The sequence below is a fragment of the Perna viridis genome, chromosome 12 (genome assembly GCF_037379345.1).
Source record: "Perna viridis isolate PV_CMFRI_1.1 ecotype Kerala chromosome 12, ASM3737934v1, whole genome shotgun sequence".
NCBI lineage: Eukaryota > Metazoa > Mollusca > Bivalvia > Mytilida > Mytilidae > Perna > Perna viridis.
Genome location: NC_142456.1, coordinates 5,803,546 through 5,830,601, shown reverse-complemented (window position 1 = coordinate 5,830,601; position 27,056 = coordinate 5,803,546). Strand labels below are relative to the sequence as shown.

General features: G+C 34.2%; 1 protein-coding gene across 2 annotated transcripts in view; it reads right to left on the bottom strand.

The window, feature by feature from the left end:
* LOC148600973 (uncharacterized) overlaps positions 1-27,056 on the bottom strand; it is a 169,015-nt gene that overhangs the window by 128,350 nt on the left and 13,609 nt on the right. The window contains exons 13-36 of one of the 2 annotated variants that reach the window (XM_088555206.1): positions 26,675-26,864; positions 25,427-25,635; positions 24,899-25,014; positions 23,145-23,356; positions 22,232-22,377; positions 14,916-15,092; positions 13,046-13,204; positions 12,458-12,600; positions 11,767-11,837; positions 10,558-10,724; positions 9,517-9,683; positions 9,069-9,255; positions 8,751-8,915; positions 8,221-8,400; positions 7,631-7,775; positions 7,176-7,256; positions 5,470-5,621; positions 4,819-4,957; positions 3,431-3,643; positions 2,907-2,979; positions 2,347-2,519; positions 1,562-1,689; positions 1,209-1,350; positions 189-440 (exon numbers count right to left, since the gene is read on the bottom strand). In XM_088555206.1, coding sequence (XP_088411332.1) covers positions 189-440; positions 1,209-1,350; positions 1,562-1,689; positions 2,347-2,519; positions 2,907-2,979; positions 3,431-3,643; positions 4,819-4,957; positions 5,470-5,621; positions 7,176-7,256; positions 7,631-7,775; positions 8,221-8,400; positions 8,751-8,915; positions 9,069-9,255; positions 9,517-9,683; positions 10,558-10,724; positions 11,767-11,837; positions 12,458-12,600; positions 13,046-13,204; positions 14,916-15,092; positions 22,232-22,377; positions 23,145-23,356; positions 24,899-25,014; positions 25,427-25,635; positions 26,675-26,864 — 3,787 coding nt within the window. Of the gene's footprint in view, positions 1-188; positions 441-1,208; positions 1,351-1,561; positions 1,690-2,239; positions 2,320-2,346; positions 2,520-2,906; positions 2,980-3,430; positions 3,644-4,818; positions 4,958-5,469; positions 5,622-7,175; positions 7,257-7,630; positions 7,776-8,220; positions 8,401-8,750; positions 8,916-9,068; positions 9,256-9,516; positions 9,684-10,557; positions 10,725-11,766; positions 11,838-12,457; positions 12,601-13,045; positions 13,205-14,915; positions 15,093-22,231; positions 22,378-23,144; positions 23,357-24,898; positions 25,015-25,426; positions 25,636-26,674; positions 26,865-27,056 lie in introns of those variants that run through there. The other variant, XM_088555207.1, reaches the window with a different exon arrangement.

Genomic DNA, 27,056 nt, shown 5'->3' with positions numbered 1-27,056 from the left:
ACAAAGTTTTAAAGCAAAAACAACTACTGTTAATACATGTACATGTAAGTCATTCCTTACCTTTGTATTTATTGCAGGTATCCAATTATTCAACTTTCTCAAATAAGACTCAAAAATTGTTTTTCAATTTAAAGGAAAAAAACTGAATTCAGCTACCATGTAAAAACAGCTGATCACTAAATGCTTACCCCACTCATATGATATGAGTATAAATTGTCTCTCCCACTTCTCAAATCCAGCATACAAGATAAAATGGCAGGGATCCAGTTCAACATAAGCCCTCAATGCCTTGGTGTAATCAATAGCTTTGATAGTAATATCTGCACAGGCATCCAGTCTCATACAGTTTGGTGTCAGGGAATAATAAAGGTGTTTTTTCATCGTGGGATTGGTTATCGCTGGTAGTGTCAAGGTCTTGTTTAAAAGAGCTAAATAACAACCTAGAAGAGACATGGTATATTCAATACACTTGGGTCTTTTCAACAGATTTTATAAAATAACACATCACCTGCATAGAAAGACCATCTGCCTTATGTGACCAGGATTTTGCTCTCCCTTGGAAAGTCTTAAGACACTCAGACTTGCCTACCCCTCTCTAAAGACAATAGTAAGGTACACCCAAAAGAATAGTAATTTGAGATAAAAAATTGTAATGTTATTTTTTGTCACAAAAAGCTGATTATATTGAACATAAAACATCCATATTGAGGATGTATAGCCTTCCTTAAACTTTTGTGACCACTGGGTCAGCTTTTTTCTTGGCAGAAGCATCACTATTTTCTTTACAACCATGTTTTTTTTTCAAACCAGAAATGACCATTGATGCAATCGTTACGGAGTCATATAAAAAAAGAACTGAACAGAACTGAAAAAAAAATCTGGAAATCAGAAAATTTTTAGAGAATTTGCCAAATCATTAGAAATTTGACAACAATCATAATAGTGTAAGATGGCCAAAAAAGTCGTGAACCTTGTGCCAAAATCATAAGATAGGGAACTCTATTCATTGTACATGATTGAGCTTGACAACCTTATAAGTCACAAATATAGAGTGTAACCTTTCTCGATAAACCCCTGTCATACTAAAACTTTTATTTAGGATCATACAGTAAAAAGATTACCAAGCAACATTATATGTCTAAATTCTTTTCCAACGAAATGTTTTCATCATGTATTACATCAAATCTTATACTTAGAAATATACTTACTCCTATCATAAAGTTCCCATCTGGAATTCAGTTCTGTCCTTGTTCCAATTACAGATAAACTGGCATCTTCAAGCTTTCCTTTAAGCAGGGCAAGTGTCATATTGCCCGGTCTTGGGCAAGGACCTGTTGCATCCAATAAATCCTTCAAAAATCAAATTACATCAAGAAATGAGAAATTCTTGTCAACAATACTGACTTTATCATTTTGAAATACATGTAGCTGTAGAATAAAATGACATGGAAAGACTTCAGTATAATAATGCAGATACAATTGGCAAGACAAGGTTATGATATCACTTTTGATGGAAAAATTAATAATGAGATTTAATTTTGAGAAACTAGCTGCTACATACCTCAGGCAATCCTAGAGCTTTCAGTGCTTCCTCAACTAAATTGCCAGCCAGTTGTTTAGCAGCCTCTTTGCCTGCCTTCTTTAGTCGTTCCATTACTGCCTCTTTGCTGAAGTAGGTTGCCCAGTTGACTGTAAAGAAATGATAATTAAAATGAAGTTGTAATTCATTAAATTCCCTCTCTACCACTTGTTTCAATTTTTGATGTGAATAAACAATATACCAGTACTTACTATGTGGCAATACTGAAATGTCATTACAGTAAGTTATAGAATATAAATGAACCAGCTAATATACCTAGCAAAAAAATTGGTCTGTTACCAAAAAATCAATTGGCCATTTTTTGCTGGTTGTGGGGCCAACTAGGAGTAAGAGAGAATCCAAAGTGCATTTATCCCAGAGCATGTACCCTTTAAAGGCCATTGAAGCCAAATAAGGTTCATTACATTTGTGAGTGGAAGGTCAGGAGTCCGAAAAAGAATCATTCATGTAAAAAAGGGGGACTTTTTTAAAAAATTTTGTCACAGTTTGGCCTACAACCAGAAGTTTTAAAGGATAACAAGCATATACTTACTATCTGACCAGGAGTAACTAACATTCGGGTAACAGATAGGTAAAGGAAGACCAGCTTGGTCTAGTAAATCTATCATCATAAGACAAGGTTAACAAGCATATACTTACTATCTGGCCAGGAGTAACTACCATTCGGGTAACAGATAGGTAAAGGAAGAACAGCTTGGTCTAGTAAATCCATCATCATAAGACAAGGTTAACAAGCATATACTTACTATCTGGCCAGGAGTAACTACCATTCGGGTAACAGATAGGTAAAGGAAGAACAGCTTGGTCTAGTAAATCTATCATCACAAGACAATTCTCTTTGTCAGGATAGGACCCAGGGTTACATAGACCCCCACCAAATGTGGCTACTGTCTCTAGGTCAGTCTTCTCAATCTTGAAGCTGAAAATTAGTAATGTGAAATCTTACGTTCTGTATATTCCATCAAAATTACAGGTATATTGATATATATTTGCTTATAAGTCATGTTAATTGTTAAAAATTCCAAAATCTCTAACTTCCATAATAAATGTATTGCATATAATTCAATATTAAGCAGATGAGAAAAATTGATTGTAATTTAATCTTAAAGTAGGATTTTCATGCATTACAGGATGAGAACATTGGATCAAATGATCAGATTCTGCTTTGTACTACTTTCTGACCCCTAACACTCAGATACATGGGTTTCTTTGTCTCTGAAATGTAGCATGCTTGGCAGAGCAATGGTGACTACCAACTTTAATGTCTTTGTTGAAAACATGCATGTATACACTAAAAAAAACTTACTACACAACGATTTCCAGATCTCCAATGACAGGTACTGGGAATACTATACCAGTGTTGATAATTTTCTCAAGACCTAGTAAAATAAATTCAAATTACAATTATTCTTTATGTTATTAAATGATGACTTCCAATAACTTAAGCAATATTGATTTTTCAACAAGAGGTTAATATTTAACTTGAATAAGATTCATCTTTCATTTAAAAACTCATAAAAGAGATAAAAAGAAACCTGTACTAAAGAATGTAATGCCTACATTTTTTTCTAAATGTTTAAATTCAAATGATTTTAAATTCACAAATTAGAAAAACAAAACAAAATGCATGATGGAAAGCATTGTACCAAATAACTATTATAATCTTTCAAAGTAATTTTAAGTTATTACAGAATGTAATGATAGACAGACAGACAGACGGAAGAAAGTGCAGTGATATAGTATTGAATGACCTTTAAAAGACATTTTTCTCAAACAGAAAGTATGCAAAAGACCCTAAAAATATCTTAAAAAATCACACCATATGCTTACCATCAAAATCAATACTTGGTACATCAATTTCACCCTTGAACAAATCAAATCCATACTTAAATTTGAATGTACATGGATTAAAGTTAACATAAGCTTTAACCACCCTGAGGAACATGGAGATCTTCACATTCATACAGCATTCAACAGCCATACAGTCACTGGAAAACAGACAATAAATCTTCTTCGGCATGGTGAAAGACATCAGAGGACATTCTGAAATAACAAAACAGAAAAATGTACCTTACATTGAATTGGCATTTATCATCAACTTTATTGTTTTTTAACCATTTTTACAGCCTGATATTTCCTACCTGCAGTGTTACTAAAAATATTGGCAATTTCAAATGGCAAATTTACTTCAAATTGACAGTGACTTGGATGATCAATAGAATAACATCAGTTTTGAACGTCTTAACGGCACATCTTAACAGTAAACCCTACTATGCTCACGGTGATATTTTACATCTTGACTTCAAAACTGGAGTAATTCTTTATGTGTAGAAGGATCACATGGTTTTACATCCTGATCCTATGGTAGATATTTCATATACCTTTGGAATAATTTAATCTTTATGTGTAGAAAGATCACATGGTTTTACATCCTGATCCTATGGTAGATATTTCATATACCTTTGGAATAATTTAATCTTTATGTGTAGAAAGATCACATGGTTTTACATCCTGATCCTATGGTAGATATTTCATATACCTTTGGAATAATTTAATCTTTATGTGTAGAAAGATCACATGGTTTTACATCCTGATCCTATGGTAGATATTTCATATACCTTTGGAATAATTTAATCAATTGAACAGACCAGAACAGAAGAGTAATAAAAGGCCAAGGCTTAATTTAAAAATGATAGTACATGTATCAAACATTTTTGCTGTTATTGTAAAAAAATCAGATGAAACTCTATGAAGGGGATATTACAAAATACTAACAGACAAAATTGATTTTGCATTTCAATCATGAACTTATTTTTTATCTTTCCTTGTCCATTGTTTATTTCTACATGTATAAAATAAGCAATGAAAATGAAACAGTTTATCACAAAAACTGAACATAGATTTGATTTTTGATAAATCTCCAATGAAAACACCTTTATGAGGTCTGAAAAATACAGTTTAATCTACTGAAAACACTGAACTATTGTGAAAGTACTTTAATTCATGGATACCAATTTTCACACAAGTTCATGATACCTTAAATTTATGGATTAGAGGTTTTTAGGATACACAAAAATGGAAATCTCATTTTCGTTGGGAACCAAATTTCGTCGTTTGGCCTACCCACGAAAACCATGAAAATTGATACCCCACGAACATTAGTACTTTCACAGTACATACAAATTTACTTCTTCATTATAATTTAAATGTTAACTTACGATTATCTTGCTCCACAATCCTTTTTATCATCTGTTCTCTTGTCCCATTGGTAGGTTTTCCTCGCTCTGTTAGGGTCTGTTTCAACTGTTCATCAGTCATTTCGTAGGGATTGAAACACGGCTTGTTTTCAATCAAGGCCTAGAGTTATAACATAATTACTTCAGTGCCCGCGTTCATAAAAAATCATTGACTCAAATTTTCCTCAATTCCTTCTTCAACTTAAAATTTTTTAATGAAACCCAGGCCAGTAGTTACAAGATCATAAAAGATTTTTTAAACCATGGTGTGTAAACATTTATCCACTTGAGCTATATTATAATCATCCAGCTAAAACAATTTGCTCACTTTCCTTGATTTCAAACCTATCTATTATACGAAAGTTTCACACTTTTAATTCATCTAAATTATTGAAAGGTACCATACCATTTTTAAATTTTCAGATATTTTTATAGTAGGAAATCATGGAAAATATATACTACAAAGTAAAACATACCTGAATTGCAAAATATTTATGAAACCCCTGACTATAAAGGCTACTTTCAATTCAAAGATTTTTTCTTTATTTCCAAGTTTCAGAATTAGCCATACTTTCTACATTGTAACATACTATCAACTAATTTTTCACAAAGATTCTTAGTTCTATATATTACCTGCAGAGTTTTGAGTGCCTTTACAAATTTAGCTCTACTGTCTGTCATGTCTAGCTTGGTAAGAAATTCAATAATGGTTCCCATTTTCAGTCGACGGAGAGAAAATTTCTTCATGAAACTGTCAGCTTTAGCCATCAATGTTGAAAACATACCTAAAAATGGAAGGTTTTGTTTTAAACAACTTTAAAATTCAGAGAAACTACTGCTTAAGAAAATTATACCTGTGACCATGACTTAATATTTATAAGCTTATAAATAGGTCAAAAACAGAAATGGTCAGGTTGCCTAAAAGTTGAAAAATACACCTAGTCAGTAAACAGGAAGTAAAATTACAACAGACCTGAAATGGCTACCCTCTATATGTGACCCCATACTGAAGTTGCATACCAAATATCTAGCGGATTGTGATTTATATTTGCTTAGAAAAATGTCTTCCCTGAACCTGCCCCACATTCACCATTCCATATGCCAATTTGCATGACTCCAAACCCAGTTATAAATGATAGAATCTAATGTTTCCTTATGGTTTTGTAAGGAACAGATTTGGTTACAATCTGTCGAAAAATAAATGACCAGCCTTGCCCTCCATAGGCCTGTGATTTGTCAATATAAAAATCTTCTTACTATCATCAATCCTATATCACAAATGACTGAATTGTTATAATATATATTTATTCCATCGCAAATATCACATTTATAAAACCAAAAAACTTAGTTTAACCCTTCTTTCATTTTGAAATACTTTAAGTCAGGCCCATTGTTGTAGTTTTCCGGTTTTTGCCCTGATATTGCCATTTGTTATATGTTAGACAATTCCTTTTGATGACTGCCTATCGGTTCGGTAATTTTGCTATTACCCTTCATATATGTGATGTCAAAAGTATAACAAGCTTGGTAAGCCTGTTCACAAGTATACACAATTGTTAGCTAACAATCATACAAACTGATCATAGAATCTGTTAAATGTCAAATCCTGTTCTTAATCATACACACAATATTAGAACTAACAGGTAAACATAATAATGTTGTCTGAAACTAATCAAAGTTCATGTTAAAAGCAGGTACTTAGTACTTAAATACACAGCATTTATTAAAGTTAATATAAATAGGCAAACCATATTACAAGGCTTTTACCTGCTTCGTCATTGACTGGCTCAATTTCTAGAAACAGTATACTACATTCTAATTGTTCAGAAAACTGGTAATGAAATCTTGTTAATTTTTGTGATATGTAAATTTCATATTTTGCAGTTTCTTAATTGACAACAGAAATCAGCCAATCATGTATTCATGGCAAATGTTGATTGCAAAAAATATATTCAGCAAAAAAATAATTGTTTACCTTTTCATAAGCAGAAATATTATTGTAGTATATAAAATGCATAAACAATAAAATACCAACCAACCTTAAGACAAAACATATCATTATTTGATTTATATATATATATGTCCATCAACAATAAAAGAAGTCCTGTGTTTACAAATAAAGCCTGTATGTAGAATTATCTCCCTTTGTAAGAGCTGGTATGTAGAATTATCTCCCTTTGTAAGAGCTGGTATGTAGAATTATCTCCCTTTGTAAGATTAAAGTTTTGATTTATAGGAGATGTACTTGCAATTTAAGTTTAGAAACAAGTTTTAAAAATCAAATTTTCTTGGTATACAAATCCCAATTGTAAAAGAGCATAGCAACCACTAATACTGACCTTTGACCCCATTTGGTTTGTTGTCATTAGGTAGTTTGGATGGGTTGGCCTTGGCCTTAGCAAACATCCCATCAGGATTACCTACAAATGAAAAAGAAAATTCAACATTTGTTGACAAAAGCTTTATATATATACAATCACAAATATAGAGAAATGCCAAGATTTAAAGCAAATGTACCACAGGTACACAGGTAAAAGTTAAATCTACAAACTTTTTTTGACATATTTTTGTTATTCACTACTGTCAATTGATTATTCCTTTTATTACACAAGAAATATACTAATGAACTCAGCAAATATAAGTAGTAAATCACCACTACCAATCCATCTAAATCAATGTAATAAAATTTGAAATAGCGGAATTCCGTTAAAAAGCAGAAAAAAATCATCCCTGTAATATTATTGTTTCCCACAACAATCTCAACAACGACAACCATTGAACTTTATTAACTTACTTTTGACAGCTTCAGTCTCTGTACCAGGATCCTGGGCTGTTGATGGAGGGTCCAGTGGCTGTATATCATTGCTCAACTTAGGGCTGGTATTGTTGGGCTGTTGTCCACCAAGTCCTACGATTACTCCAGCTGCTATAGTCTCAAACTGTCAAAAAAGATAATCAACATGAAAAAGAGGAAGATTCTGTTTCTTTCGTTAACATTTTCTGAAGCAGTCTAAGAGATTAAACTGGTATATGTCTACAAATGTCATAGTGAAGTCATATTGCTAAAATATTCAACTGCATGATTTGGGCATACTCAGTAAAGCCACATGGCCAATCGATTTGTTATTGGAAACTCTTTATACATGTATTTATTCTTTGGCAACTGAAGTTTTTCTGACTGTATTCCTTTTATCACATGATATGTTTCTTTACACTCTTTGTTGCTTGTTTTTGCTTAATTTTTTCTTTACTTTGGACACTTGGCCTCAGTGGGACAAAAATTGAAAATTATTTAAGTCTGAGAAAATTCTTAACTGTTTGTGATGTCATCTACTTAAAACTTTGATTATTGTTACCATGGAAGTTCAGAATAAATTAATTTACCTTGTAGACAAGTTTGTAATCATCACAAGTCTGCTCCCATTTTGGAATTTCGAAGAACCTTGGAGATAAGAATCTAGAAGGATCAACAATACCCTCGCCCTTCTGCATGGCAAAGTGGATATGGTTGAAAGGATAGCATTCTGACTCAATGGCAGTACCAATAGGTGTACCAGCAGCAACCTATAAATAAAAACAAAAATTGGCAATTAGTATGGTTGAATGGACAGCAGGGTGGTTCAAAGTTGACTTTCATATAACCCTTCATTCATTCTCATGGTTTTAAACAGCCAGATGTGCCACAGGACAATCATATGATTCTCATATGTAAATATTAGCTATGATTATTACATATTAGTGAAAAACATAATTATCATATGATAATCATGTGTTAACTGGAACAAATATTTATCATGCTCTATTCATATGATAATCACATAATGCACTCCAAATGATTCTCATGAGGGGCACTATTTACTGTGTTCCCACAAAAGTAAAAAACTGGGATGTTACCATATCTACATCGTACATACCCTGTTGGTGATGTAGAGAGGGTCGCTAGGCTTCAGGATTGTAGCATTCAATTTGACATTAGTAATAGTGATTTTGATGTCCTTCAAAGCAGCAGTGTCACATTCAATGATGGCTTCATTTGAGTTGTTACCTCTGTATAATTTTCCTGGGAAAGGGGCCACAACCTGGAAAAAATCAATGCACTTCAGATATCACATATATGAAAAATACAAAATATATTAAAATTTAACTTATGGGTGATTTTTGCAAAAGTAAATCTTCTTCTATTGGTAGTGCAATATGATATGTTGTTGGGCATGAGCATTTAATAAACTTACATTACGTCCTTTATCAACCTCCACATCTACTCCTTCTATTGGATACTCTGGATTACCATTTTCAAGAGTTGATGGGTAAAAACCTTTCCCATCACATCCAGCACCAGCCAATCTGTACAGTCGAGGAAAGTCCTTGTGAGCTTTTGGTCCAAAGATCTTGTTGATTATTGACTGACCCAATTCGTACCTATAAAAAAAAATTATTTACCTTTAAGAATGCCATACCCAGATCTTCTGAGATAATAGTTCTATTCCTGACTCTGTCAATTTTTCAATTTTGAAGTGTGCTTTTAGATATGTAGGAAATATTTTCCCAATAAGTGCTGCAAATTTTAAAAGGCCAATTACCCCTTGCTTGATTCTTACATGGATTTGTACTCACAACCTAGAAATACAAACCCTTCCTGATTCTCAGATGGATTCGTACGCACAACCCAGAAATACATACCCTTCCTTTAAGATAGCATACGCCTCTTTCACATTTTTCACAAGATTGAAAAACGACGAGTATTGTTTCATAAATCTGTCTGCTATCCCCTTTAGACCATCAAAAGGCTCTAGTAGTTCATCAACAATGTTCGTTATATTGTCTATAATCTCTTCCTTCAATTTTTGCTGAAAAATATTTTAACCATTATGCAGTATGTTTTATACTTGATGATATCAGCTGATTCAATATATACTTTTACAGTTTTTTTTTTTATAGCCAGACTAAAACAATAAGAGGGATCCTTCTCTTTTATGACAATACGTGATGTGAAAACTCAGTATTCCTTCAAAAAGAATAACAGATCTGAGAAACAAAAAAGTTTGAAGTCTGCTTTATACATGTATCTTTGTTCAGCAATAGAATTAAGACTTGGAAGACTTTGTCCTATGTGAACTTAACGACAGCCTACCGACTTGGAAGACTTTGTTTTATGTGAACTTAACGACAGCCTACCGACTTTGAAGACTTTGTCCTATGTGAACTTAACGACAGCCTACCGACTTGGAAGACTTTGTCCTATGTGAACTTAACGACAGCCTACCGACTTGGAAGACTTTGTCCTATGTGAACTTAACAATAGCCTAGACTTGGGAGATTTTGTCCTACACTCCTTGAGACGTTTAGGTTTCCCGCACACACAATACCTAAACGCACCCTAAACGCTCACCAAACGAATGATAAATGAACGCTTCTATTGTGCGTTTAAATGAACACTCCCAGCATGCTTTTGAAATGCATAATAGACAAACGCTCCCAGTGTGCGTTTAAACGCACAATAGATGAACACTCCCATCATGCGTTTAAACGAACGCTTGTATTATGCGTTTCAACAAACGCTCCTAGCTTTGTTCTTTGTGAATATAACACTACTTCTATTCATTTGTTATACATGTGTATGTGAACTAATAGCCTACAAACCTGGGAGACTTTGCACTATGTGAGCTTATCTCCTACAAACCTGAGAGACTTTGCCCTATGTGAACTTAATAGCCTACAAACCTGGGAGACTTTGCCCTTTGTGAACTTGGCAATAGGATCTTCACCAGAGGAGAGAGTAGTGGCAATCCAAGTGGGGCCACCTTTGGCTAGAGCAGAGGTGGCATTGGCAGCCAGACCTACAACTTCCTCAAACTGTGCACTGATATCCCACCAGTAAGGTTTCTCATCTGACAAAGGAAATAACATTTAATACTGTAAACATATCAATTTTAACAGAATCTTTGATTTACAGTTTTTGTGAATTCTGTCCAATAAACATATTTATGAATATTAATTTTCGTGGTTTTACTGTTACTAAGTTTGTCAAACAGTATTAAAAATCATTTTGCATGTACTATTTTCACCTGAAAAAAGTTTAAAGTAGAACACAAAGAAAAAAAAACATTTACAGTTATAATAAACACTACTTAATTTCAAGATGTGTCTTACTTCTGCTATATTTATAGAGGGTTTTAGAGAGTGTAAAAATCCCACAATTTAAACTTCTACTTAATTTAATCTTCTATTCACCATTTACAGATTCAATGAAACAAGACTAAAAAAGATTTACCTTCTCCAAATCTAATTCAGAAACAGACCACATAACAAGTCTTAGCTTGTCATTCACATGATTCAATAGTTACACTTATATTGTGTATGAAATTTGCAAGAGTTATTGTTCTTGATTTGGTTGATTTTAGTAGATGAATATATGGTTATCTCAAAAATACAAATATGAATACAAAAAAGACTATTGTAGGGTAAAAATATAGCATATGTAAACTGAAAAAAAGCATCGTCTTATTTGTTCGATAGATTTTTCTAATGAATCACCTTAACCATAGGTGGTGTCTGAATTTCATATTGGCTGAAACTTAAGGCTGTACCCCTAGGATAAGGGATATAAATCTTGAAATCAGTGATATATTTGTATCATATTCAATTTCAGCAAAGCCTCTCCAGATTTTGTTTGAAGCAGAATAAAATCAATCAAAGTTAATTAGATGCTTACATAAGATGGATGTAAAATGCTGCATACAAACATTCCAATGATTTTTACGAGTTGTGTCCCTTTCCCTAGATCTTCTTCCTTAATTCACACCTCATTACCTTAATTTTGTTTAAATGCAACACATAACAACCTCACAACAGAAGTATGATACATTAACAACACAAGTACTTAAAAAATCTCTTTATTTTAACATAATGATGTTAATTAAATAAACATACCTTTGAGGAAGAAACAGGCCTCCTGTGTTTTATTTTTAGCTTCAAGCAAAGCCTTAATTGACATAAAAATTCTGAAAAGAAGAATTCAATTACAATTCATGTTAATTGCTCTTCAAACAATCTAAGAAATATACTGCAAAGGTACTTTAATTAGTGGATACTAATTTTCATGGATCAGGAAGAAACACAAGCTCATGGGTTCTTGAATTCATGGTTTTAAAGTTTACAGTATACACATCAATGTGAATCTATTTTTTGTTGGGAACCAAAATTCATGGTTTGGTCTACCCACAAAAACCATGAAAATTAGTACCCCATGAACAATAGTGCTTTCACAGTATATGCTATTTCATGTACTTTTGTCACAAAAATCTGATTTGGGTAAAGAATTTATTACTTTTTTTTATTTTAAATACTATTATGTTATCCTGTGCCATATTTAATTCTTAATGCATGTTATAAACAAATAAGTTATTAGTGCTAAACTTATTGCCTGAAATTTCTAAATTCGGCTGACAGTCAAAAATATATGCGCATAAAGGTCTATTAATTGATTATTGCTTTTTTACAAAATCTATTTTTAGAGCCTTAAACATTTGTTCAAGTGCCAGTGCCTTTATTACTGTTTTGAATATTTATGACATATTTTCCTTTGAATACTAAATAAGGAATAGCTTTAAAAAATACTCACTGGACAACACCCTTCCCGATATTCGTGAGGGCAGATTTAGGATCCTTCATAATGACCTTGAACCCATCAATAATGTCAAGGATACTCTCATAGATCAACTTGGCATTTTGTGGAATGATGATGGTAATGGTCTCCACCAGGGTCTAGAAGGTCAATATTATACATAAATTCAGTTTTGCATTAAATCACATGCATAGAAAGTCAGGATTTTCATCGAAACTGAGTAAAACTCATTGATGATTTGAATAGAATAAATTATAATTTTTGAGAAAAAAAATAATTTAAAGAATGGGGTAATGCATAAGAACTTGTGGTGTTTCACATTAAATGGAGATCAAGTTTTGAAAAAATTTAAATTGTTTCCATGCCATTGAAAAGAAAGGTGACAAAAATGAAGAATTTATTATTTTTGAATTGATCTTAAAAAAATAGATCACAAATTCTGACAGATCTCTTAATTACATTATAAAAGGTCAAGATCACTTAAATTACTCAATTACATAACAGAATTTCAAAGTTCATATTTGAAATCCATTGTAAAAGTTCATATTTAACCTCCATTACAGAAGTTCATAATGTTAGACTTACATTGTAGAAGTTCATGATGTCTGTTTTGATGTCATTAAACAGAGTTGTGACTTTGACAATCAGATTTCTGGTAGGTCTTATAAAGGGAGGTAACTCCTCTTCATCTATCTTTCCAAGAGTTTTCATTACATTAGCAGCTTTATCTCTCAGACTCCACACCTATTATGAAACAATAATTTTCATATTAACAGGGTATGTAAGTCTCGTCACGTGACTCCATGGTTTTGTAAGAATGGGTCCTAGTCTACAATTCAAATGTATGGAGATTCGTCATAAACATAGCATTGAGTTCCATATTAAAACGAAGTATCTTTTTGGGGTAAAAATACTGATTAAAAATGACAAATATCTAGTTCCAAAGGATAAAAATGTTAGGAATAGCATAAAATAGAAGATTTTACATTGTGAAGCAGCCTATGGATCACCCAGAAGTACACAATAAAATACAGATGGGTCTTCGGATTTCAATACGTTCTACACCGGAATTTCTGGAAGGGAAACTGAAACTAGAACGAGACTTACAAATCCTATTCCTATCAAGATATCAATTTACATTCTTTGATTATCTATTTATAACTATTTTAAGATTTAAGTACCAGTTCACCTAAAATTCAGGCAGTGGCAATGGTAAAGTGATTCATAGTGAAGAAAAAAAAACACCAACTAAAGTCGCTTTTTCAGTCTACATATGCTATACTTTCATATAACAACAATCATTTCTGCATTCAGATCTGTACTTTTAAGAAAAGCTTAAATTTGTCTACCACTAAAATCAACAAAATAAAGCCAAATCAAGAACAATAACTCTTCCAAAGTGCAAATTTCATGTACAATATTTAGAATTTTTATCTCAATAGCAGAACAACAAAATGGAAAATTAAGACTGGTTATTTGATCAACAACTGTTTTTGAACAAGAAATTTTGTTTGTTTGTTGGGGTTTAACGCCTGAGCAGCAATATTTCAGCTATATTCAGGCGATTAAACAAGAAATAAAACTGAATTCGGTGGGTTTTTAATATGCATGAATCACCTCCTGTCTGATTTTTAGAAAGACTGCTACTTAAATAACTTCAAAGAAGATTTCAATTGTAATTTTTTTTGTTAAAAAATTAATTATAATGTTATCAAAAAAGTTCTTATTCCTAGTATAGCAGTTGTTTTGTCATACTTGCTCTTTGAGGTCCATTTACAGACATGATGTTTAAAGTAAACAAATGGAAAAAAGCAGAAATTGGCAAAATCATAAGTTAACATACGGTAATAAAAAAAAAAAAAAAAAGAACAATAAAATCCGAATAAAAAGTGGAATTCCTTTTAAAGCAGGAGAAAATCATGTCTGCTTTGAACAGTATTAATTTCTTCAAAAATATAAATACACATATAAACATTTATTTTGCAAAGAGGGAAAGTAGTTGGAAATCACAAAAATACAATGGTCAATTTAATAATTAAGTAACTGTCTTTGTAAGAATCATGCAAAATCTGAAAAATATGATACACCCCAAAAAAGGCTACATATTTTTATTTTTGTAATTAAGTTGTTTTATGGGTCTGTACTATGAAATGTGTAATTATTCATTCAAATCTGGCTGGTCTTAGGAGAAAATCACCATTGAAAATCCAATAGATTCTATTGTATTCATTAACAGAGTTATCTCCCTTAATTTTGAAATCTACAGCGTATTATATATAATTTTTATCTCCTAAGAACACGGGTTATATGAAAAACTGAATGTTAATTTCTGTTTACTATGGCAATTCAAACAAAATATCAAAAATAAAAATATGTAAGCTTTTTACCCATGAATCACATTTTGCATGATTCTTAGCTGGAGTGCTACTTAACAATCTTAAAACTACCTAATTACCTTGCCAGGCAGTTCCTGAAGAGCATCTACAAACTCACTTATGATCTCTTTGAAATTTATTTTACCACCAACAATATCTTTAAACATCTGAACTCCAGTTTCTATTCCACCAACAATTCTCTTGATGCTCTTGTCAAACTCCAGTGCCATCTTCGCAATCTTCTTCATATCATTTTCCTGTAATTATAAAACAAAAGAAGGGGTTATCTGAAATAAGGTGTGAAACAGAAGAGGCATTTTCAATCAAAAAATAAAGAAAAGCTCTCATTTTAACAATCTGAATTTTACCTTCTTCGAGTAGAGTGTTAAGTTAAACACCTCATTACTCTAGGAGAATCTATTTTTTTATAAGAGTAATCAAGGGAACCAAGGTAATAGTGATAATCAAAGAGTAATCAAGGGAACCAAGGTTATAGTGGTAATCAAATAGTAATCAAGGGAACCAAGGTTATAGCGGTAATCAAAAGAATGTAATCCACGGACAAAGACCAGACATGGAAAACAGACATACACAACAAAGAACATAAAGTAACTAAAATCATACATACATAGTAACAAAAGCAAATGAGCAACTCGGACTCCACTAAAAACTTGGAACCTGGATCAGGTGCACCAGTAGGGTAAGCTTCCTCTGCTTTTCTAGAAACACCTGCTGAGTTGCTCATAAAAAGTCAAGTCCGGGGTTGACAAACGAGGAAAGGAGAACTGACCCATTGAATAAATCAGTTTCCATGGTGCAGATGGATACATCATAACGATCCACGAGTTCATGATGACGACCATAAAACTTCAGTAGTGATGACTTCAATCTTGTATGAACATAACCCTGTTCAAGAAGCCTATTTGTTAGAGTTCTAGCCCAATACAAAAAGTCTGCGTAGTTTCGGCAAGCTTTGGCATAATGTATGAACACTCCATACGCAGGTGCTGAAGGGATAAATCATCATATAGACCAGAAGTAATTTGTCCAATCAGCATTCACAGCAGTGTTAGTACACTAAAACACACAGTGAGTGAGTACACTGAAATACCACACTTAATATATTTCCTGAGATGCAGTTGAGAGTGATTTATTTTCTGAGTGTAACACACTAGTACAAAATCCTGTCTTACAGGCACTTTATGTATGGTATGAAAACATTACCATGAACTACCTAAAGTATGTTGAGGAATATGTTGGAACCCCTCTCTTTCTGGATCCCATGAACTACCTATAGTATGTTGAGGATTATAATGGAGCCCCTCTCTTTCTGGATCCCATGAACTACCTATAGTATGTTGAAGAATATGTTGGAACCCCTCTCTTTCTGGATCCCATGAACTACCTATAGTATGTTGAGGAATATAATGGAGCCCCTCTCTTTCTGGATCCCATGAACTACCTATAGTATGTTGAGGAATATAATGGAGCCCCTCTCTTTCTGGATCCCATGAACTACCTATAGTATGTTGAGGAATATGTTGGAACCCCTCTCTTTCAGGATCCCATGAACTACCTATAGTATGTTGAGGAATATAATGGAGCCCCTCTCTTTCTGGATCCCATGAACTACCTATAGTATGTTGAGGAATATAATGGAGCCCTCTCTTTCTGGATCCCATGAACTACCTATAGTATGTTGAAGAATATGTTGGAACCCCTCTCTTTCAGGATCCCATGAACTACCTATAGTATGTTGAGGAATATAATGGAGCCCCTCTCTTTCAGGATCCCATGAACTACCTATAGTATGTTGAGGAATATGTTGGAACCCCTCTCTTTCTGGATCCCATGAACTACCTATAGTATGTTGAGGAATATAATGGAGCCCCTCTCTTTCTGGATCCCATGAACTACCTATAGTATGTTGAGGAATATAATGGAGCCCCTCTCTTTCTGGATCCCATGAACTACCTATAGTATGTTGAGGAATATAATGGAGCCCCTCTCTTTCTGGATCCCATGAACTACCTATAGTATGTTGAAGAATATGTTGGAACCCCTCTCTTTCAGGATCCCATGAACTACCTATAGTATGTTGAGGAATATAATGGAACACCTCTCTTTCAGGATCCCATGAACTACTTAAAGTATGTTGAGGAATATGTTAGAACCCCTCTCTTTCTGGATCCCATGAACTACCTATAGTATGTTGAGGAATATAATGGAGCCCCTCTCTTTCTGGATCCCATGAACTACCTATAGTATGTTGAGGAATATAATAGAGCCCCTCTCTTTCTGGATCCCATGAACTACCTAAAGTATGTTGAGGAATATAATGGAACACCTCTCTTTCAGGATCCCATGCACTACCTAAAGTATGTTGAGGAATATAATGGAGCCCCTCTCTTTCTGGATCCCATGAACTACCTATAGTATGTTGAGGAATATAATGGAGCCCCTCTCTTTCTGGATCCCATGAACTACCTATAGTATGTTGAAGAATATGTTGGAACCCCTCTCTTTCAGGATCCCATGAACTACCTATAGTATGTTGAGGAATATAATGGAGCCCCTCTCTTTCTGGATCCCATGAACTACCTATAGTATGTTGAGGAATATAATGGAGCCCTCTCTTTCTGGATCCCATGAACTACCTATAGTATGTTGAAGAATATGTTGGAACCCCTCTCTTTCAGGATCCCATGAACTACCTATAGTATGTTGAGGAATATAATGGAGCCCCTCTCTTTCTGGATCCCATGAACTACCTATAGTATGTTGAGGAATATAATGGAGCCCCTCTCTTTCTGGATCCCATGAACTACCTATAGTATGTTGAGGAATATAATGGAGCCCCTCTCTTTCTGGATCCCATGAACTACCTATAGTATGTTGAAGAATATGTTGGAACCCCTCTCTTTCAGGATCCCATGAACTACCTATAGTATGTTGAGGAATATGTTGGAACCCCTCTCTTTCTGGATCCCATGAACTACCTAAAGTATGTTGAGGAATATGTTGGAACCCCTCTCTTTCTGGATCCCATGAACTACCTATAGTATGTTGAGGAATATGTTGGAACCCCTCTCTTTCTGGATCCCATGAACTACCTATAGTATGTTGAGGAATATAATGGAGCCCCTCTCTTTCTGGATCCCATGAACTACCTATAGTATGTTGAGGAATATAATGGAGCCCCTCTCTTTCTGGATCCCATGAACTACCTATAGTATGTTGAGGAATATAATGGAGCCCCTCTCTTTCTGGATCCCATGAACTACCTATAGTATGTTGAAGAATATGTTGGAACCCCTCTCTTTCAGGATCCCATGAACTACCTATAGTATGTTGAGGAATATAATGGAACACCTCTCTTTCAGGATCCCATGAACTACTTAAAGTATGTTGAGGAATATGTTAGAACCCCTCTCTTTCTGGATCCCATGAACTACCTATAGTATGTTGAGGAATATAATGGAGCCCCTCTCTTTCTGGATCCCATGAACTACCTATAGTATGTTGAGGAATATAATAGAGCCCCTCTCTTTCTGGATCCCATGAACTACCTAAAGTATGTTGAGGAATATAATGGAACACCTCTCTTTCAGGATCCCATGCACTACCTAAAGTATGTTGAGGAATATAATGGAACACCTCTCTTTCAGGATCCCATGAACTACCTAAAGTATGTTGAGGAATATGTTGGAACCCCTCTCTTTCTGGATCCCATGAACTACCTATAGTATGTTGAGGAATATAATGGAGCCCCTCTCTTTCTGGATCCCATGAACTACCTATAGTATGTTGAGGAATATAATGGAGCCCCTCTCTTTCTGGATCCCATGAACTACCTATAGTATGTTGAGGAATATAATGGAGCCCCTCTCTTTCTGGATCCCATGAACTACCTATAGTATGTTGAAGAATATGTTGGAACCCCTCTCTTTCAGGATCCCATGAACTACCTATAGTATGTTGAGGAATATAATGGAGCCCCTCTCTTTCTGGATCCTATGAACTACCTATAGTATGTTGAGGAATATAATGGAGCCCCTCTCTTTCTGGATCCCATGAACTACCTATAGTATGTTGAAGAATATGTTGGAACCCCTCTCTTTCAGGATCCCATGAACTACCTATAGTATGTTGAGGAATATAATGGAGCCCCTCTCTTTCTGGATCCCATGAACTACCTATAGTATGTTGAGGAATATAATGGAGCCCCTCTCTTTCTGGATCCCATGAACTACCTATAGTATGTTGAGGAATATAATGGAGCCCCTCTCTTTCTGGATCCCATGAACTACTTAAAGTATGTTGAGGAATATGTTAGAACCCCTCTCTTTCTGGATCCCATGAACTACCTATAGTATGTTGAGGAATATAATGGAGCCCCTCTCTTTCTGGATCCCATGAACTACCTATAGTATGTTGAGGAATATAATAGAGCCCCTCTCTTTCTGGATCCCATGAACTACCTAAAGTATGTTGAGGAATATAATGGAACACCTCTCTTTCAGGATCCCATGCACTACCTAAAGTATGTTGAGGAATATAATGGAACACCTCTCTTTCAGGATCCCATGAACTACCTAAAGTATGTTGAGGAATATGTTGGAACCCCTCTCTTTCTGGATCCCATGAACTACCTATAGTATGTTGAGGAATATAATGGAGCCCCTCTCTTTCTGGATCCCATGAACTACCTATAGTATGTTGAGGAATATAATGGAGCCCCTCTCTTTCTGGATCCCATGAACTACCTATAGTATGTTGAAGAATATGTTGGAACCCCTCTCTTTCAGGATCCCATGAACTACCTATAGTATGTTGAGGAATATAATGGAGCCCCTCTCTTTCTGGATCCTATGAACTACCTATAGTATGTTGAGGAATATAATGGAGCCCCTCTCTTTCTGGATCCCATGAACTACCTATAGTATGTTGAAGAATATGTTGGAACCCCTCTCTTTCAGGATTCCATGAACTACCTATAGTATGTTGAGGAATATAATGGAGCCCCTCTCTTTCTGGATCCCATGAACTACCTATAGTATGTTGAGGAATATAATGGAGCCCCTCTCTTTCTGGATCCCATGAACTACCTATAGTATGTTGAGGAATATAATGGAGCCCCTCTCTTTCTGGATCCCATGAACTACCTATAGTATGTTGAAGAATATGTTGGAACCCCTCTCTTTCAGGATCCCATGAACTACCTATAGTATGTTGAGGAATATAATGGAGCCCCTCTCTTTCTGGATCCCATGAACTACCTATAGTATGTTGAGGAATATAATGGAGCCCCTCTCTTTCTGGATCCCATGAACTACCTATAGTATGTTGAAGAATATGTTGGAACCCCTCTCTTTCAGGATTCCATGAACTACCTATAGTATGTTGAGGAATATAATGGAACACCTCTCTTTCAGGATCCCATGAACTACTTAAAGTATGTTGAGGAATATGTTAGAACCCCTCTCTTTCTGGATCCCATGAACTACCTATAGTATGTTGAGGAATATAATGGAGCCCCTCTCTTTCTGGATCCCATGAACTACCTATAGTATGTTGAGGAATATAATAGAGCCCCTCTCTTTCTGGATCCCATGAACTACCTAAAGTATGTTGAGGAATATAATGGAACACCTCTCTTTCAGGATCCCATGCACTACCTAAAGTATGTTGAGGAATATAATGGAACACCTCTCTTTCAGGATCCCATGAACTACCTATAGTATGTTGAGGAATATAATGGAGCCCCTCTCTTTCTGGATCCCATGAACTACCTATAGTATGTTGAGGAATATAATGGAGCCCCTCTCTTTCTGGATCCCATGAACTACCTATAGTATGTTGAAGAATATGTTGGAACCCCTCTCTTTCAGGATCCCATGAACTACCTATAGTATGTTGAGGAATATAATGGAGCCCCTCTCTTTCTGGATCCCATGAACTATCTATAGTATGTTGAGGAATATAATGGAGCCCCTCTCTTTCTGGATCCCATGAACTACCTATAGTATGTTGAGGAATATAATGGAGCCCCTCTCTTTCTGGATCCCATGAACTACCTATAGTATGTTGAAGAATATGTTGGAACCCCTCTCTTTCAGGATCCCATGAACTACCTATAGTATGTTGAGGAATATAATGGAGCCCCTCTCTTTCTGGATCCCATGAACTACCTATAGTATGTTGAGGAATATAATGGAGCCCCTCTCTTTCTGGATCCCATGAACTACCTATAGTATGTTGAAGAATATGTTGGAACCCCTCTCTTTCAGGATCCCATGAACTACCTATAGTATGTTGAGGAATATAATGGAACACCTCTCTTTCAGGATCCCATGAACTACTTAAAGTATGTTGAGGAATATGTTAGAACCCCTCTCTTTCTGGATCCCATGAACTACCTATAGTATGTTGAGGAATATAATGGAGCCCCTCTCTTTCTGGATCCCATGAACTACCTATAGTATGTTGAGGAATATAATAGAGCCCCTCTCTTTCTGGATCCCATGAACTACCTAAAGTATGTTGAGGAATATAATGGAACACCTCTCTTTCAGGATCCCATGCACTACCTAAAGTATGTTGAGGAATATAATGGAACACCTCTCTTTCAGGATCCCATGAACTACTTAAAGTATGTTGAGGAATATGTTAGAACCCCTCTCTTTCTGGATCCCATGAACTCCCTAAAGTATGTTCAGGAATATGTTAGAACCCCTCTATTTCAGGATCCCATGAACTACCTAAAGTATGTTCAGGAATATGTTGGAACCCGTCTCTTTCTGGATCCCGTGAACTACCTATAGTATGTTGAGGAATATAATGGAGCCCCTCTCTTTCTGGATCCCATGCACTACCTAAAGTATGTTGAGGAATATAATGGAACACCTCTCTTTCTGGATCCCATGCACTACCTAAAGTATGTTGAGGAATATAATGGAACACCTCTCTTTCAGGATCCCATGAACTACTTAAAGTATGTTGAGGAATATGTTAGAACCCCTCTCTTTCTGGATCCCATGAACTCCCTAAAGTATGTTCAGGAATATGTTGGAACCCGTTTCTTTCTGGATCCCATGAACTACCTAAAGTATGTTCAGGAATATGTTGGAACCCGTCTCTTTCTTGATCCTTCCCCTTTTGAAAATCTTTAGATCTCTATCTATGATATATCAACATTATCCTGATCTACCTGAAGTATGTTGAGGATTATCCTGGACCCACCTTTTTTTCTGGAATCTTCCCCTTTTAGAAACCTCTAGATCGGCACCTATCAAGAAGTATGTTGAGGAATATCCTGGAATCCCCCCTTTTTCTGAGCCTTCCCCTATTGAAAACCTCTAGACCCTCACCTGTAATATACATTTTCCTGACCTACCTGAAGTATATTGAGGTTGTACTGACTGCCTCCTTTGAAACATACTCTGGCAACGAAAAAGTCTAGTACAGTATCTATCACTCCAAGTAAGACTCTGGCATAAGCTTCATCGTGTACAACAATTCTAACATGACCACTCAATGGTTCTGAAAATAGAAACATAATTTAAAGTACATACTGCCACAACAGGATTATTGATTTCTTTTTTCAATGTTGCACCGGGGAACTAACTTCATCACAGTGCTAAATAGTGTAGAAATTTAAAGGAAATCAGGATGTTCAATAACATTACTTAAGTTTTCTGCAGCCAATTTCATATAAATTTATGAGTGTAGAATTGATTGCAATTGATGACATCATATTGCTACATGTATATTCATGATTACCGGGTATTTTTAAATTTAATTGATTAAACTAAATTACTTGTAATGTTTGGATGATTATTGAGATAAATTATCTTATGATTACTGAGATAACGAGATAAATTATTTTTATCTCAATTATTTCATGTAATGTATGGATGATTATTGATTAAAATGATTACTTGAAAAATGTAATTGATTACAGTTAATTTATGATTACAATTACAATTACCTCAAATCAACAAAACACTTTAAAAAAAAGACATTATGTGAAATTTAAACCAGAATTGCACGTTGCAGATCCAATTGAAAAAGTTTCAAGTTTTGTTTTTTTCATTATCATTATTTAAAAAGTGTTACTAGAGAAAAAGTAAATACTCCAATACTGTTCATAATTTTTGTGATGATCCAAACCTCTGGAATAAATACAAAAAAAAGACAATTTTTTATATTTATAATATGGACATAGTCAAGTAAAGCTAAATATTTTAGAAGCAACAAATAAATATGAACTGATACCTACTAATAAACATAATCAAAATTAAACCTACGAATATTCAAATCCAGTAAGTTGTACATAATCAGACCAAAAGCAGCTCCCACAGATTCAGATCCCAACAACATTCTCCAATCAACACTAGGGGCCTCAAGTCGGAAACTTATACCATCGAAAAGATCACGTTTTCTTCTGGCATGTGGTTTGTACTCCTCTATACCGGACACATATGGATCAATGATTGCTGTTCCATTCTCAACTTGTTTACTGTGAGAGTTCAAAGTTCATGATATTAAATTTAAAGAAAAATATAAATATGTCTTCAGCATCTAGACATTTGGGAAAAATGATGTGTATATATATATACAACGTCTCAGAATGTGACGACTCTATTCACTACACTGCTCCATCGGATCAAATTGATACAGGGAAGATAACATAAACTTATAGAAGGGTCTGAAAAATTCCCAACAATGTTAGAACTGTCAAATGAAGCAAATTTGTGTCGTTCCCTCCGCGGGACTCGAACTCGTACCTATGTGACATCTATGGCAACACCGCCTGCACTAAGTCAAATTAATGATGCAAATTTGACAGTTCTAACATCTATAAGTTTATGTTATTTTCCCTGTATCAATTTGATCCGATGGAGCAGTGTAGTGAATAGAGTCGTCACATTCTGAGACGTTGTATAATATTGATTTGTTGTGACATGCATCATTAATTTGATCCTCTATCCTACATAATAACACCTAGATGAACTGTCCCGTACTACCATACATCATGTACTAAGTTACAGCCCGAGATTAATCCTACGAGGAGGAATCACCCGGCCAGCGAAAGCTATATTTTATATAGCCTAGCTGGCCGAGTGGTCTAGGGCGCTGGACTTAGTGCAGGCGGTGTTGCCATAGATGTCACAGCGGTACGAGTTCGAGTCCCGCGGAGGGAATGACAAAAATTTGCTTCGCAAATTTGACAGTTCTAAAATCATTGGGAATTTAATTTTCAGACCCCTATATATCCAATTGAAAAAATCTGGAAAAGATATGTTGCGCTAACTTAATGCTGAACAGAGACATCTGCACAAAACTTGTTAAGTATTACAATAATGAGGCATAATTTGATATGCAAGAGAGATGTTTAGTTCTGTAAACATCTTAATATTCATGGTTGTGAATTTTTTTTAGGATTCTTTAAAATGAAATTGAACATGGGTTTTAGTTTTTTAAGTACATGTATTAAAAACAGTTAGTGTTTTAAAAAATACCATTATTTTTGTTGGTATTACTTTTTGTGTTGATTTATGCATTGAAATTATATTTAGTATGACATCGTAAAATTTCTATGTTTTCAGTGTACCCATTCAGAGAAATTATATACCTAGCCTTCTGAATAGTCATCTGCAGCAATTCTTTGATTGTTACACAGTGAAACCTGTCTTGATAGAATCCTTTTTCTTTACTTAATAATTGGTTCAGATAAGACAGATGTTCAGTTTACCAATAGTCTAAAAACAGTTGAACTGATAATAAGGGTTTAGATGAGTTTTCATGTTTTCAGAGCTCATTTAAGGAGGTAGACCTAAAGTAAGGGACACAACTCTTACAAATCATTGGAATGTTTGTATTCAGCATCTTACATCAATCTCATATAAGCATCAAAGTAACTTGGACTGATTTAATTCTGTATCAAATGAAAGCTTGATAGACTTTGGTGAAGCTGAATATAATAAAAGCATATCACTGATTTCAAGAGTTATGTCCCTTCCCCTAGGTCTACCTCCTTAAGACAGGTTTCAATCTACACCTGTTAAGAGGAGTTATAATCCTAGCATTAGGATGTGCCTGATACTGTAGTAACGCTTCATATCTGACATTTTCATCTTCATCATAATGAGCTGCCATGAACATCATATCAGCTGCCTAAAAGTAAGAATAAAATAGGATTCATCTAATCAAATAGATTAAAAAGCAAGAATAAAATAGGATTCATCTAATCAGATAGATTATGTACAAGCATTGAAATTATCTTTATCAAATATAATCTTTTATGAAAATTCAGCTTTAATATAAATAAACTCTTTTGCTTCCATTTACATTTCTTTCTATAAATATTCTACAACAAAGCATTAAAAAAAACACTTATAAATTGGTACTTCAAACAAAATAAGCTTTAACTGAAAACAGACATGATTTTACAAAGCCAACAGAAAAGCAGAAATTGCCAAAATCAGAATTTAACATAAGATGAGAAACGTAACAGTATAATCCAGATTGAAAAAGCAGAAAAAAAAGTGTTTGAGAAAAGGAAACCATTAAAATCCTAATAACATACCATTTCATGTTCATACTTCCTCAGAGCGTGAACACCAGCTCTCTTTATCCATGGTGAGTTAGTTGAATTGATATGAGACACAATATAATCAAACGAGAAGTCTTGTCTGGCATTACCAAGGGTTTCAATCAGAATGACTCGCCAGTGGTCATACTGTATCTGTTCAGCTTCGGTTTGTGTTGCTCTCTTTTTTCTGTACTCATATGGATCTAAAATGAGATAGAAACTTTTTATTTGAATACAATTGCACACTTAAACACTAAAATAGTCTTTATTTAAGTAGCACTCCAGCTAAGAATCATGCAAAATGTGATTCATGGTTGGAAAACCTACATATTTTTATTTTTGATATTTTGTTTAAAATGTTAGATCAAACAAAAAAATTTATGTGGCTTTTCATATAACACTTGTTCTTATGAGATAAAAATTACATAGAATGTACTGTAAAATTCCAAATTAAGGGAGATAACTCTGTAAATGACACAAAAATACAACAGAAACTGTTGGATTTTCAATGTGGATTATCTCCCAAGAACACACAGATTGGAATGAATAATTATACATTTCATCATATTGACCTATAAAGCAACTTAATAGAAAAATGAAAATATGTAGCTTTTTTTGGGGTGTACCACAGATTACTTCTTAATCATTTCAGTGTTTGTTTTTAAAATCAAAATAAAATAAAAATCAGTTTATAAATAATAAATCCATGTAAGTTCAGATAACAATTTATATTACTTCAAGAATTACTCTTTCAGTCAGTGTTCTAGGATTCCACTTTTCCGTCACCCGGGGGAAGTGCAATTTTAGTGTAGGAAAGTAGATTATTATGCCCCACTTTCCCTTTGGCAGAAAGCTTGAATTTTTTTTAAAGGGTTTATAAGTTTGGAAAGCAACTTCAAGTGAGGCAAAAGTTTATATTCAATTAGAGTTTTTCCATGGAAACCTTAAAATTTGAAAAATTCCAGAACATTGTTAAGTACAGTTCCATCTGAAAATCACGCAGAAGGCAATTAATAGCCAGTTTTAAAATAAATCTTTAAACAGACATGATTCATTAAATAGACCCTTTTAAAGATTGTGAATATCTACTTAACCAAGTTTGGACTAAAACTTTATTTTTGAGAATATAGACTAATCAAACAATTTTAAGTCAAAATATTCTTAGCATAATATGCATGTATCACTTATAATTCACATTTGCATGACTATTAGGTTGAGCTATAATTTAAAGCTTAATCTTACCATGCAACCCAAGCCATTGATGAACTTGAACAGTGATTGAAACTGCTTTTTCTTCATTACCAATCTTTGACAATTTGTGGGCAATTGATCCCAATGCCAATAGAACTCTTTCAAACAGATCTTTGTCATAAATATGGGATGGAAACTTTTCCTTGTGGAATACCAAGTCTTCTAGTCCTTCAATGATTGACTGAAATTGAAATTAAAGAACAAAATTTATTTTGTCAATTAACTTCTGCATAATGAAATAAAAATTACAAGTATTCTACAAGAAACAACACTTTTTTTAACCCTTTTATAAAAATGTATCTTACTAAATAGCACGTAATTTTCACAGGGTGCTCATTTTGGTGTATTTTAGTGGCATGTCTAAAAAGGCCAA